At 44.0% G+C, this 13,604-nt stretch overlaps 1 protein-coding gene across 2 annotated transcripts; it reads right to left on the bottom strand.

Annotated features, from left to right (window-relative positions):
- Positions 1–2,211: 2,211 nt before the first annotated feature.
- On the bottom strand, positions 2,212–13,204 carry lmnl3 (lamin L3). 2 transcript variants are annotated; one of them, XM_054611518.1, is made up of 12 exons: positions 12,561–13,204; positions 10,417–10,573; positions 9,631–9,756; positions 9,315–9,485; positions 9,073–9,198; positions 7,941–8,161; positions 7,642–7,861; positions 6,864–6,971; positions 6,579–6,695; positions 4,909–5,019; positions 4,725–4,792; positions 2,212–2,569 (listed from the first exon to the last, which is right to left on the bottom strand). In XM_054611518.1, the coding sequence occupies exons 1-11, from the start codon at positions 12,959–12,961 to the stop codon at positions 4,751–4,753; spliced, it is 1,800 nt and encodes a 599-aa protein (XP_054467493.1). In that variant the 5' UTR covers positions 12,962–13,204; the 3' UTR covers positions 2,212–2,569; positions 4,725–4,750. The 2 variants fall into 2 exon arrangements, with proteins under 2 accessions (XP_054467493.1, XP_054467501.1); XM_054611526.1 differs by lacking the exon at positions 4,725–4,792 and having other exon boundaries at positions 2,213–2,569; positions 12,561–13,202.
- Positions 13,205–13,604: the final 400 nt, after the last annotated feature.

Here is a 13,604-nt window from a genome sequence, read left to right as displayed (position 1 = left end):
ACTACAGTCTACAGCACTGCACATACCTCATATATAAGGGAAGCTGAAGACCTGTCCCAGTCCTGATATGACAGCAGAGTTGGTTGAACGACTCCTTCAGGAGCTGGAGGAATGTGACGCCAGCCTCCGTCACCCTTTGCTGGGAACAGCGGCGCCAAAACGGCAAATCTAAGACATCTCACAACCTTTGAGTCTGTCTAAAAGTCAGAAAAAAGACGATCTTCTGTCACTCTCGCCAAATCAGAAAAGTAATTTTGGCAATTGTGGACATGTTCAGAATTTTTGTTTTGACATTGACAGTTAGGGTCATTTCCTGGAGACAATGAAGCATTCTGGACTAATCTGACAATGGATTAAGAGATTACCAATTACCAATAAGATTACCAGTTGTTGACAATCTGTTGCAACCTCACGGCTCAAATATCTACAATGATAATAGAGCCATATCGCAATGGCTTGTTGAATCACACGTTTTCTGATCTAGGTATGCCACCAAAAAGTGACTGGGTTGTCTTAGTTTACAGTTTGTGTGATGGTAGGCACTCCAGATACCCAAATGTATGTGCAAGAGTATATGTCCCCTTTAATGAATGAAATTCCCTCTTCATCCACATGGAACAGGGGGGGATACAAGAGCCTCCCATCTGGAATCAAACCAAGGCTGTTATGGTTATAAGCATCCAACAGGCCAGCTAGGGTTGGTCTCTTGTAATAGTGAGTGAAGGACACTTATACCACGACCAGAGGAGAAGGAGAAGCTACTGCAACACTTAGCGTCCTGTATCAATGAAGACTACAGCCATGCTAGCAGCTCTGTGCTGCTAAATGCTAACGTCATCTTGCAGGTATTAGGCTTACCATGCCAATCATCGGAGTTTAGCATGATAGCATTTCAACACAAGTTAATTAGCGCAAAACACAAAGTGCAGCTGAAACTGATTGGAATGCTAGTAGTTCTGAGGTATTTGGTTATTAACCAAAGTATGGGACGGATTGAAACGCTGGCCCGATGATTGAGCTAGAGGAAAAGTTAAGGGAATGACTGACGTTATGACCAACACCTGAGGGAAACATGACTCGCTAATGAAGATTTTTTTTTAAAAATGTGCCCTGATCCAGGATCAGTACAGTACAAACCTCATGTTGCCTTTCCCCAAAACAGTACAAAGATGATGGGAAGATCGTCTACGGTCTGTTTAGTTCTTAGTTTTGGCCGTTTTAGTCCCTGAAACCTCACATCTTCAGAAGACAGCAATGCAAGACCATGATACCTGTGCTGAGGTTGAAAGGTCTTTTTTTTTTTTTCTTAGGAAGGTGCCCAACGGAGTGAAATGACCCAGAAGTATTCAAGTTGCAGCCAAGATCAGAGCTGGTCAAATTCTCTAAATGCTACAGAAAGGTGCTTTTAAGCTTCTCTTCTTATCTCCTTAAGCTTAAGTTACACTGGACCATTCTTATCAGAGGAAAGGTGATGATGGCGTTCCACAATTCCTCGCGGCAGCAACAATTACAGTGATGCACCATTTAATAACGTCCACCGTTGTGGTTAATATATTATGGACAAATGGAAAACATCCTTCTCAGGTGTGATTCTTTTTTTAGAAAGGAATCTTTACCTTTATTGTACAGCATCAAGTTTGTCACTGTGCCCATTATCTCACAAATAGTCACAAATCAGGGTGAAAGAATAAAACCTCTGTCCACTGCCATGTCAGTACAGTGGGATTCTCATAGCGGTTGTCTTTTTCTTATTCCTCATTAATTCTCCTTCACATCTTCCCTTGACCGCATGCCGTTTTCCCATCGTTATGGAATCTCTTTTTTCTATACTCCATCTTTCCACAGCCAGATACAAAATTGTGATGCAATATTTCAGCCATTAGATTTCACTCAATGATTATATGTGCAAATTGACCATCCTCATAAAAGTGGAGCAATCATACCCGTTGTGTTTTGTGGATTACCATGAGAGACCAGGATATGGTTTCTAAAGATGCTTATTTTTTTTCCCCCCCATTGGTGTGAGCAAGAAGAACAAAACCCAAACCATCTCCATGGCTGGTTACCGCTAGAGGAAAGCCAGGAAATGGGTTTGAAAATGTGCATAAAATTCAACCAACCCTTAAACTTGTGCTGCTGAATTTTCCAGCCTACCTCCTCCTCCTCCTACTACTGGTAATTTAATGCAGCTTTTCCCACAAAACAGCATTCATTGCAATAAACAGTCTTTAATTCTTAGAGCCAGGTGTCTGACTGCACCTTATTTATAACTTTATTATGCTAACAGTTTTATTTCACACACACATTTAAAATGAGATCAAATCAAGGCAAAGCTCACATCTCGTCTTGTGCAGTAAGAGCCATGAAACCAGTGAGGAATACTGAGGTTGATCGTGTTGCTCTAAGGCATCGGAGCTCTTCACAGGCAGACCAACGTGTCAGAGTCCTCGTAGTTTGTTGTTTGAGACAACACTGAGACCAGAGAGCAGCAGTCCTTTGTTCTACAAAATGTTAGAGCCAGTCAAAGCAGCGATCACATGACGGAACAGCTGCCCTCCTTAGATAGATCCTGAAAACAAACACAGCAGCGTTATTATATTTATTAAATCATACATACAATTACCATCACAGGACACATGCTGGTCTCATATAGGCAGTCTGGTTAGGGCTGAACATGCAGTGAGGGGAGGGCATGGCGCATGAGTCTGGAGCAGGGTGTTACCAAGGGCAACAAACAGCCGTCCAGATCAGTGGAAAAAAAAGAATAATCCCTGTAGTTCATTAGTATTCAATTCAATTCAATTCAGTTTATTTTGTATAGCCCAGAATCACAAATTATTTGCCTGGCTTTACAATCTTGCTTTACAATATGTTATTATATATTATTGGCATTGCTGCAGCCTTAGTGCCTATAAAATTCCTGCATTATACATATTTGTGCAAACTTATTAAGAAAGTGTGCTTTTCAATTATGTTTGTACACAATTTGGAACTATACATTTTCACATATCTAAGACATTAAGCTGTCAAACTCAAAAACACACCCATGTATCTGCATCCAAAATCTAAACAAACTGCATTAGTTTTGGAAGCGGCTTATTCACATTTTCCATGGTCTGATACTTTTCCCTGTTTGATGCCTACTGGGCTTCATAGTACAAGTATTTGTGCATACAGATTTCCCTGTATGCACAAAAAAAAAAAAAAAAAAAAATGAATCGCTCTGAGGGCAAAGGAACAATGAGCACAACACTTCTATATTAAAGAAACATTAAAGTAAAAAGTATGGAAAAGTGGTAAAAAGAAAGTAGGCTTGGTTGAAGTTCCACACATTCCAAATTCAATCAGTCAAATTCTCTTTTGTTTCCAGAGAGCTTAAAAACATAAATAAAATAAAGCTGAAGGGAGCATGAACCTCCCTCAAGACCTATTTGGATCTACAGAAAGGTGAAATAGGTGAAATATCTGAATACATGAGTGAAATGATTCATGCAAATACTTCCTTAGAGGACACAAAGGTGACCTGTGAGACAGCGCTCTCCACCACAATCATCCAACCACCAAGTGAGAAAGATTCTGTTCATCACTAGAGTAGAGTTCCACTCACTTAACATTCTCACTTGTATCCTGGTGATGATGAACAGAACTACCCTGTAATGTGTTTGCACATGTCCACATCATATCCTGGTTTTCAGAGACCTGGATGAATAACCTGGTTCCTCAAGTTCCATGTAAACATCATTTCATGAATTAAAAAAAAAGGTACAAACTGGGATGTCACCCATTGGTTCTTGAACTGCCATTTTCAAACAAACATCATGCTGTATTGAAAAAAAATTGAAACTAGAGATTGAGACCATAAACTCATGTTTACAATGTTTACTGAGGTTATAAAATCCAGAGAGAAGTAGAGTCATTTTCTCATAGAGATCTATACAACCAGAGTCAGTCCCCTGCTGGTCAGTAGAGAGAATGCAGGTTAAAGACACTTCCACATTGGCTTCACTTTTCAGAACCAGAGGCTGTTGCCTAAGTTGTACCAGGTACAATAGCCTCACAGGTGTTTTTTTTTTTTTTTTTTAACTTGGATCCTATTTTAACATGTTTAATTGTCTGACTAATAATTTCTGAAATCAGTCACCCAGTACTGAGCGAGTGCTAAAGACAGCAGCCCCTCAGGGCCTCATGTACATCCACTAATAGTACCTGCTTCTGCTATTACAGGCTCCGATTGTTAAGATTATTGTTTGACATTATGGAAAGAGTCTTGCAGAAGGAGAAATCAAGTTCCGAAATCTTGGTCCCATGTCGGAATGTTGTCAGACACTTACGTAACAACTTGAGATTGTCTGTGGCAACGTAACATTGATGCGGCTCAGTTGCCGTCGCCGCCTGTTTAGCAGCAGCCTGTTTCAGCTTTATCCTTCAAAACTGGACAATGGGGAACATTTTTCTCCCCGTTGGTCCAGTTTTGAAGGATAACGTGTCACTTAAGACACGAAAACAGGATCCAGGTTGAAAAACAGCAAAGTTCCCCTTTAACCCAGAGAGAGACTGACTGAGTTGAACTTGCTTTGTGATGTTTGTTAGGTTGCTGAATCAAACACAAAAGGCAGCAGCACCATGTTTGAAACGAGCCATGCATGTTTACACAGAGCCGTGCACACTGGGTACAAGCAGACGAGCAGAGGGGGGAAAGCCTCGGTAAGCTCCGCCCTCCTCACCTGTCAGCACGCTGTGTGCTCTGCACTCAAGACACAGAACAACACTTCTTCTTCTTCTTCCTCTTTGGCTTCCGTGTAGGCAGGAAGAAAAGGGACATCAAGTTTCATGTACTAAAGTACCCGTTTCTGTACACTGAGGTTATGGAACTGTTTGTGGCTCTGGTTTATGAGTAACTGTCTTTACCTGTCTCCTGAAGTGCTGGATGTCACTGCCCGCGACGTATTCGTCATCAAACTCCAGCTCAGTCTCCTCCTCACCTCTTTGCTGCATACACACCCGGTGCTCCGCCATTTCCTGGGAAGGGATCATCAAAATCTATTTACACCAGGCTCCCTGAACAGACAGCACATCACCTAACTACAGTCATGTTAGGACTTTGTTTAGGATTTATAACACAAAGGTTTGACAGAGATACTTTTAAAGTGGCTCTATTAAGCTTTTCCACTTTTTCTCTCTCCTTTAGTGTGTTGGAGAGAGAAAAAGTGGAAAAGCTCCGTAGAGTGTAAAACCTGAAGTCCACCCCTAAAAGGAGTTACCCTCCCCCTCAGCTCCTGAGCTGCCTGAAACGGCTCCATTGAATTCTCTCCTTCACTTCTGTAACTTTATGAGGTCACAATGTTACAGAAGTCCTTCCGGCTAGTTTGGCCCTCAAACAAGAAAACCGAAAGATAGAGCTGAAGCTCTGGAGGAAGAGTTGTTTTTTGCGGCCGTCATGTTGAGAAGACGCTCTGCGAGGAGAAATGTCCTTTGTTTGGCAGATGAAATTAAGAAAAAGTGGCTACATTTCATTTTTAACACTTTGCCAGAGCAGTACAACAACAACAACAACTTAATGTTTTGTTCACTGCATTTCACAGAGGACAGCTTCCACAGTGTTTTGAACCGCTCTGGAAGACGGGGCTGAATTCTGTTTGTAAGGGACGGGACATTTCCGACGCATACAAAACGTTGACCAATCACAACAGAGCGGGCCAGCTGACCAATCAGGGCGGACTTTGCTTTCTGGAGGGAGGAGCAAGCACTACAACAGAGCATTTCAGAGAGAGGGTGAGAAGAGGTGCTGCAGGACAGCCAGGATGAGAAAAACAAGACGGATTATGAGCATTAACGCAAAAAATAACATTATAGGGCCTGTTTAAAAAGGTTAAAGTCAATACTATTTAGATCAAAAGGTGACCCACAGGTGCTCATTTGAGTGAGTCTTTGAACAAATTGTCGTGTTATACCAATGTTTGATGTGTGTGTGTGTGTGTATATATATATATATATATATATATATATATATATATATATATATATATATATATATATATACATACATATATACACACACAAAGCATTATTTTGTAATAATTATATATTTTGGGGAATCAAAAAAAATAAAACATTTAAAATGTGATTCATCCATAAAATGTAAATAAGATACCCTTTGAATTCAATATTTCACAATTTTTATGAAAATGCTTTAAGACCTTTGACATTGCATTTTTTTCCAACACGGCACATTCCCTCTACGGTTAAGCATCATGGAGTCATCATTGACGTGAAAAAAAATATTTGTTTAGTGGCCACTAGAGTTGATTTACCAATACCCAGTTTGTAGCCTTGATTGTTGAGATGAATGCTGTGCAGAGAGGATTTGTGATACTATGAACAAGGAATCTGGTCTGCATAAGATAAACGCACAGACGGGAAGTAAATGTTGACTGGTCAGTGGATTTTCTATTTCTTTAGTTTATTTCTTATGCTTCATAGTGTAGAATTGCGCGTACCTATTAACATCACTGGACTCTGACTGCAGCGATTAAAGCCAACTGAATCTCCCCAGCACCTGCACACAATGCTGCACTCACCTCATGGTTGGGGTCCAGAAGAACCACCCTTACATCAGTGACAGGGCCCCAGCTCCTGTGGCCCTGCAGAACCAGGTCCCCAGAGTCAGCATCCGCCTCTGAACCTGCAGCCCAGATCTGACAGACCACACACACACACACAGTCATTAATTCCATTTCACCATCACAGGAGGGCGTCCGTTAAACTGCTCAGCAAACCTCATAGTCTCCCCCCCTCATAATGAGGCTTCTCTGCAGGGGAGCTGAGGGACGTACAGTTAAACATTAGAACTAGCAGCTACTCACTGTGAGTGTCTGCCCACCAGCCAGGATGCAGGAGGAGGGGATGTGGAAGGAGAGGTCTCCAGAGTCGGGGTACATCCTCCGTACCACCCAACCACCCAGCGGCTGCTCCTGGAAAACGCACAACGAGTAAATAAATTAGAGGTGGTTAGGCGTCGCCATCGCCATCTTCAGAGCCACAGAGGTCGAAAGGCTCCCAATCTCATATCGTTTGACAAATGTAGTGTAGCTCTCTGTGCCTCGTAACATTACTACTTCACTGCTTGTTTAGGTCGTTACAGCGAAAACCTCACTTCAGTGACGTCGCCATCGCAACAGTTCACATAAAAACGGCCGCCGCTCTGAAACATCGTGCTACGTTGATTTGAATGGACATGTCTGTTCTACTCTTATACTGTATGTATGTATGTATGTATGTATGTATATATATATATATATATATATATATATGTGCATTTTGCTCTCTTTGTGCATACTGTACAGTAAACATGTGGTGGACCACACCAGACACGTGGCCTTCTCTCATGCATGCACATCCCCAGTGTTAATAAAAATAAATAAAAGAAAAAAGTAACAGGAAGTTTACAGATATGACAATAAAAAATTAAATGAATGTTAATAAATAAATAAATAAATAAATGTGACAAATGCTCTTTTTTTAATACAAATGCACCAATTAATAATTCCAATGGACATTCAGACTAATTCTTCACACTAAAGAGTACAAATGAAGTCAAAAACCCCAAAATGACACCTTTACTCAGCAGCATTGCAGCCTTACCGCCTCAGAGTTGTTCTTCAGTCGGACATATTTTCCGTCCATGTCGACCTCCGCCACGCTCACAGTGCCGTGCTCCGTTAGACGACTGGACATCTTGTAGGCGGGCGAGTGGCCAGACGCGCCCTCGTATTTCCGTTTCTTCCCTCTGAGCTTGCGGCTGCCGTGTTCGTGGGTTCGGGGTATGGCTGTATGCTGGGAGGGGCTGGGGGACAGCTGCAATCTGAGAAGAAAATGACATTATTTGGATAAAGAAAAAAAGAAATCACTTAGTTTTAACAGTTACATGATCACAGCCATACCTCTGCTCCTCCACCTCCAGCATCTTCCTGTAGGCATTGATCTCCATGTCCAGAGCGAGCTTGACATCCAGAAGGTTCTCGTAGTCCTCCAGCTGGGCGAACATCTGGCTTCTCATGGTCAGCATCTCCTGCTCCTTCTGACTGAGTCTCTGCTGCCAAAGCTCACGCTCGCCGTCAAGAGTCCTCTCCAGCTCCTGAAAGCGGCTCTCCAGGACCATTTTCTGACAGAGAGAGGAAGAAGAATGTGAAGAGCAAAGAAAGACGCAAACAGGGCTTTGAGCAAACTACACAACTTACTTACTGCAACACAAAAACTTATCAAAGAACGAGAAGGACAAATACTAAGAGTTAGCTCAACACAAAAACTAAAACAAAATGACAACCAAAGCGGTTAAAATACTGAAATAAATAAATGTAGCAGAGATGGGGCTTCTGCTACCACATCAGCATTAAATCAGGCATTTGAGTGCAGCGCAGAGCCGTGAGCCAGCCACCGGGGAACGCTCACATGCACTTAAGACTAAAAGACACGCACGGCGGGCCAAGCCAAGTTATCACAGCACGGAGAAGCTCTGCTTACAACACAGACACACACAAAGGGAGTGACTTCCTTCTCTGTTCAGGTAGACATCATCATTACGTAGTTAATAGTTGTTGGCTGCTACATCAATGCTCTGAATCACGTATATTTCGCTCTTAAGATTAACAGAAGATGTTTGGCCAGACTGAGCCCTAAAAAAAGGTATCATGAAGTAAAAGCATTTTGGCAAAATGACTGAACAGAGCACCATTTATAAACTTTGTTAACCTCTCACAGAAAATGTATACCCTACATGTCCATATGAAGCAGATTGTTAGCTTAGCACAAAGACAAGACATATCATGAACAAATCAAGTCAACGCCACGGCTGAGCTTCAGTGTCTACGATGGTCGAGTTTCAGTCAGACAACATCTAAGCCAATTAAAAAAAAGGCACAAAGGGATTTTTTTCGTGGAAGAAATATGCAATTCTTTCCATGAAAAGATTAGTTTTAAGATTGTATAGCTGCTGCTGCTGCTATATCAACGTTCAGAATGTTAAATGTAGCTCCTTCAACAAACGTGTTCACGTTTTGTTACAGCCTCACTTACATCTTTCTGGTACTGCTGGAGCTGGGAGCTGAGGCTCTCCACTCTGAGCTTAGTGGTTTCCAGTTCGTCTCTGGTGGCTGACGCAACACTGTTCTTCTCCAACGCGGCCTCCTGGGCATTCTGTAACTGCAGCGCACAAAGAATCCAAGATCAGGAACTTTGAGTGATTTATAAAAAAAAAAAAAAAATAGTGCAATAAATATGGAAGGTAAAACGCGTGACCTAATGTTGTGCGCGAGTACCTTTGAACTGAAGGTCCTGTCGATCTCTTCTTTGTACTGCTGCACCTGAGACTCGTGGTCCTTGCGGAGTTGCTGCATCGTGTCGGCCAGTTTGCTGTCGAACTCTCTCCGTCGTCCTGAGTCCAGCTCCACCAGACGACTCTCATGACGGCTCCGGATCTCCAAGATCTCCTTCAGGACATAGATTAAACCCACAGAGTGGTGCAAGTGTAAGAAGCCAGAGGCCAGCAAAGAAAACAGATTACAGCAGGACAGGAATTGCATTGAGGGGAATGTTAGTAACAGAGAGTCCAGACCTCCATCATGTGTGTTCTACCTGATCACTGATGTTCTTCTGGAGTCCCAGCTGTTCTTTGAGTGTCTGCACCTGGTTCTCCAAGTCCACCCTCCTCAGGATCTCAGTGCTCAGCTGGTTCTTGGTGGCTGCCAGTGTGCCCTCTACCTGGTGAAACCCCCCCCACCCCACACACGCACAGTTAAAACATCGGGATATATATATATTAGCTTTATGTTAAAGTCATGGGTTTTGAGCTTCAAAATCAGGTCTCAGTTACAACAATGAGTCAGATTGTGACACGTAAATGATGACATTGAATTATCCCACAGCCCTATTCCAGTGTACACTATGCTTAAGGAGATGAGAAAGGAAGCATTGAAGAACCTTTACTTTTATTTTTAGATTTAGAGAATTTGACCTTCTCTTATCTTGGCTGCCACTAAGATACTTCCATCTCATTTCACTCAGTTAGCAGCCTTCCTGAACAAAACAAAAAGACTGTTTGACACAGCAATAATATTTCTTTAAAAAGGAAAATCTCATATGCTACCACAGTATTTAGCCATTTCTGAGACAGATTTTCTCCAATTTTGCAAATTAACTGGAGCGTAACGCATTAACACAATGTAACCTGGTAAGACCACAACAACTTCCCAGCAAACCAAGCAGCAGGATATTCCATCAAGCTACTAGGGGAGCGGACGACGTCTCGCTTTTCCTACAAACTTTGAGGGCTTTAAAGACCTCAAACATGCACATCGTTGCATTATTCAGTAATCCGCGTATACGTCACCCAGCGTGTACGCATCTGGCTTTGGTACATACGTTTTCCAGCTGGCCGCTCTGTTCAGCGAGGTCGTCGTGGAGTCTCCTGTTCTCAGACAGCAGCTTGGTGAACTCGGCGTCCTTGCAGCTCAGCGTGGCCTCCACCTTCCTCCACTGGGCCAACGCGTTCGCCAGATCGCTCTCCTTCTTCTGGTTCCTGAGTGGGAGATCAGAATTATGAGCACCATAGAAAAAAAAACAACAACTCTGAAACTTGTAAATCATGGTAAACTCCATTCATATATCTAGATGTACTGCTGCCATGGTCACCACCATACATACACCACCCACTTCACAGCTTCTAGGGCTCTTCTGTTTAGTTTAACAATATAAAGGAGCCTTATTCTGTTAGAAACCTTTGACCCCAAACATCTCAACCTAGACATCCACTTTTACAGCAGGCATTTCTAAAGAAAAGAACCATGACTTTACCTCTTCCATCTATGTTGTTTTTTTTATAGATTTATGTTTCCAAATGAGAAAAATTCAACAATACAAACAATGCAAAACAATGAATAAAACATCCATCTATCTAATTCCAAACCAAAACTCATCAAGGGGTTGATGCTCAATTCGGCAAATGTGTAATTGAAGACTTCAGGTGTGTAAAAAATAAAGTTCAGGTCCTATTCTGGAGAAACCAAAAACACTGAGTGCAGCGTGGAGCGGTGTGAAGCAGCTACACCTGTGGGACCATCACTGACACCTGGAGGACCATCACTGACACACCTGGAGGACCATCACTGACACACCTGGAGACCATCACTGACACACCTGGAGGACCATCACTGACACACCTGGAGGACCATCACTGACACACCTGGAGGACCATCACTGACACACCTGGAGGACCATCACTGACACACCTGTAGACCCATCACTGACACACCTGGAGGACCATCACTGACACACCTGTAGACCATCACTGACACCAGGAGGACCATCAGTGACACACCTGGAGGACCATCACTGACACACCTGGAGGACCATCACTGACACACCTGTAGACCATCACTGACACACCTGGAGGACCATCACTGACACACCTGTAGGACCATCACTGACACCTGGAGGACCATCACTGACACACCTGTAGACCATCACTGACACCAGGAGGACCATCAGTGACACACCTGGAGGACCATCACTGACACACCTGTAAAACCATCACTGACACACCTGTAGACCATCACTGACACACCTGGAGGACCATCACCATCACTGACACACCTGGAGGACCATCACTGACACACCTGTAGACCATCACTGACACACCTGGAGACCATCACTGACACACCTGTAAACCATCACTGACACACCTGGAGGACCATCACTGACACACCTGTAGACCATCACTGACACACCATCACTGACACACCTGACCATCACTGACACACCTGGAGGACCATCACTGACACACCTGGAGGACCATCACTGACACACCTGAGACCATCACTGACACACCTGACCATCACTGACACAGGACCATCACTGACACACCTGGAGGACCATCACTGACACACCTGGAGGACCATCACTGACACACCTGTAGACCATCACTGACACACCTGGAGGACCATCACTGACACACCTGTAGACCATCACTGACACACCTGTAGACCATCACCTGAGGAGACCATCACTGACACACCTGGAGGACCATCACTGACACACCTGTAGACCATCACTGACACACCTGGAGACCATCACTGACACACCTGTAGACCATCACTGACACACCTGTAGACCATCACTGACACACCTGTAGGACCATCACCATCACACACCTGGAGGACCATCACTGACACACCTGTAGACCATCACTGACACACCTGTAGACCATCACTGACACACCTGTAGACCATCACTGACACACCTGTAGACCATCACTGACACACCGAGGACCATCATGACACACCACCATCACTGACACACCTGTAGACCATCACTGACACACCTGGAGGACCATCACTGACACACCTGGAGGACCATCACTGACACACCTGTAGACCATCACTGACACACCTGTAGACCATCACTGACACACCTGTAGACCATCACTGACACACCTGGAGGACCATCACTGACACACCTGCTGCTGGCCTAAAAGCTGGTCGTATGTGGCTCTAACCCAACGTGATCACCTGGCTTGTAGTTTCCTGTACTCCTCACACAGGTTCCCATAGTCGATCTGCAGACGGGCCCTCTCTCCGGCCAGGACGTCCAGGGACTTCCTGACATCGGCCAGCTCCTCCTCGTACAGCCGCCGGACGTTGCACATCTCCCGGCTTTTGGAGTCATCCTTCTCCTCCAGCTGGAACAATATGGAAGACCTTTCGCTCTCCAGCTCTTGGACCCGCTGGATGTAGTTGGCGAGGCGGTCGTTGAGGCGTCGGAGCTCATCCTTCTCCTGGATGCGGTACATGCGGGTCGGGCTGGTACCCGTGCCGGGTGCGGGCAGGCCCCCGGCGGCGCTGCGGCGGCTGGCGGAGCGGCTGGAGCGGCCGCTGGGGGCGGCAGCGGGGGTCGAGGTGGCAGAGGCCATGGTGGAGGACGTCTAATGCGATACACGGTGTGATCAGAGGCCACAGCGGGTCCTGGTCTCGATCAGTCTGGTGCATGCGGCGATAAGACAACCTCTCCCGCAGAGTCCTCCGTTAACGCAGCGCATTAGGACCCGGATGTGGTTCTCCTTCTTGTTAAGTGGGCCCTTTTTCCTGCATTCACGAGGTCCACAGCTGAAAGTAATCACAGCTGACGAGTTGACGCACTGACAGTGTAGCGCACAAAGTGATACAAAGTGATGCTAAATGACGTCATGCATTTCCGGGGGACATTTCCAAAATAAAACGGAATTGACAGATGTTTTTTTTGTGTGTGTGTGTCATACTTACAACTAATAGAGTAACAATTAATATTATAATTAAGAAGAATGTAAGGTTAATTTTCAGTCAGCAACTTGGAATATGAAAGGACAGATCAACTAGGGCTGGTGAGAGATAACTATCACACATAAAATATAAATACCTTAAAGACCTTATTATATTACATTACCTTTGAAATAAAAATAATATTATATTTCACATATAAAGGATACATTGAGTGAGCTTAACCCTGTAAGAGTTCTGTTTCATGAGTCATTGGGTTTTTGGTAAAATATATATTGTGCTTTGTTTATTACTTTATCA

Source organism: Anoplopoma fimbria, chromosome 2 (assembly GCF_027596085.1).
Source record: "Anoplopoma fimbria isolate UVic2021 breed Golden Eagle Sablefish chromosome 2, Afim_UVic_2022, whole genome shotgun sequence".
NCBI lineage: Eukaryota > Metazoa > Chordata > Actinopteri > Perciformes > Anoplopomatidae > Anoplopoma > Anoplopoma fimbria.
This window is presented reverse-complemented; position numbering and strand designations above follow the sequence as displayed.

Bases quoted from the DNA above. Each gene is read 5' to 3' on its own strand.
- lmnl3 (XM_054611518.1), bottom strand. From the start codon at position 12,961: ATGGCCTCTGCCACCTCGACCCCCGCTGCCGCCCCCAGCGGCCGCTCC. The intron at 9,199-9,314 runs GTACTCGCGCAC...TGTGCGCTGCAG, and splicing joins ACAGGACCTTCAGTTCAAAG to TTACAGAATGCCCAGGAGGC. The intron at 4,793-4,908 runs GTAAAGACAGTT...CCTACACGGAAG, and splicing joins TCCAGCACTTCAGGAGACAG to CCAAAGAGGAAGAAGAAGAA.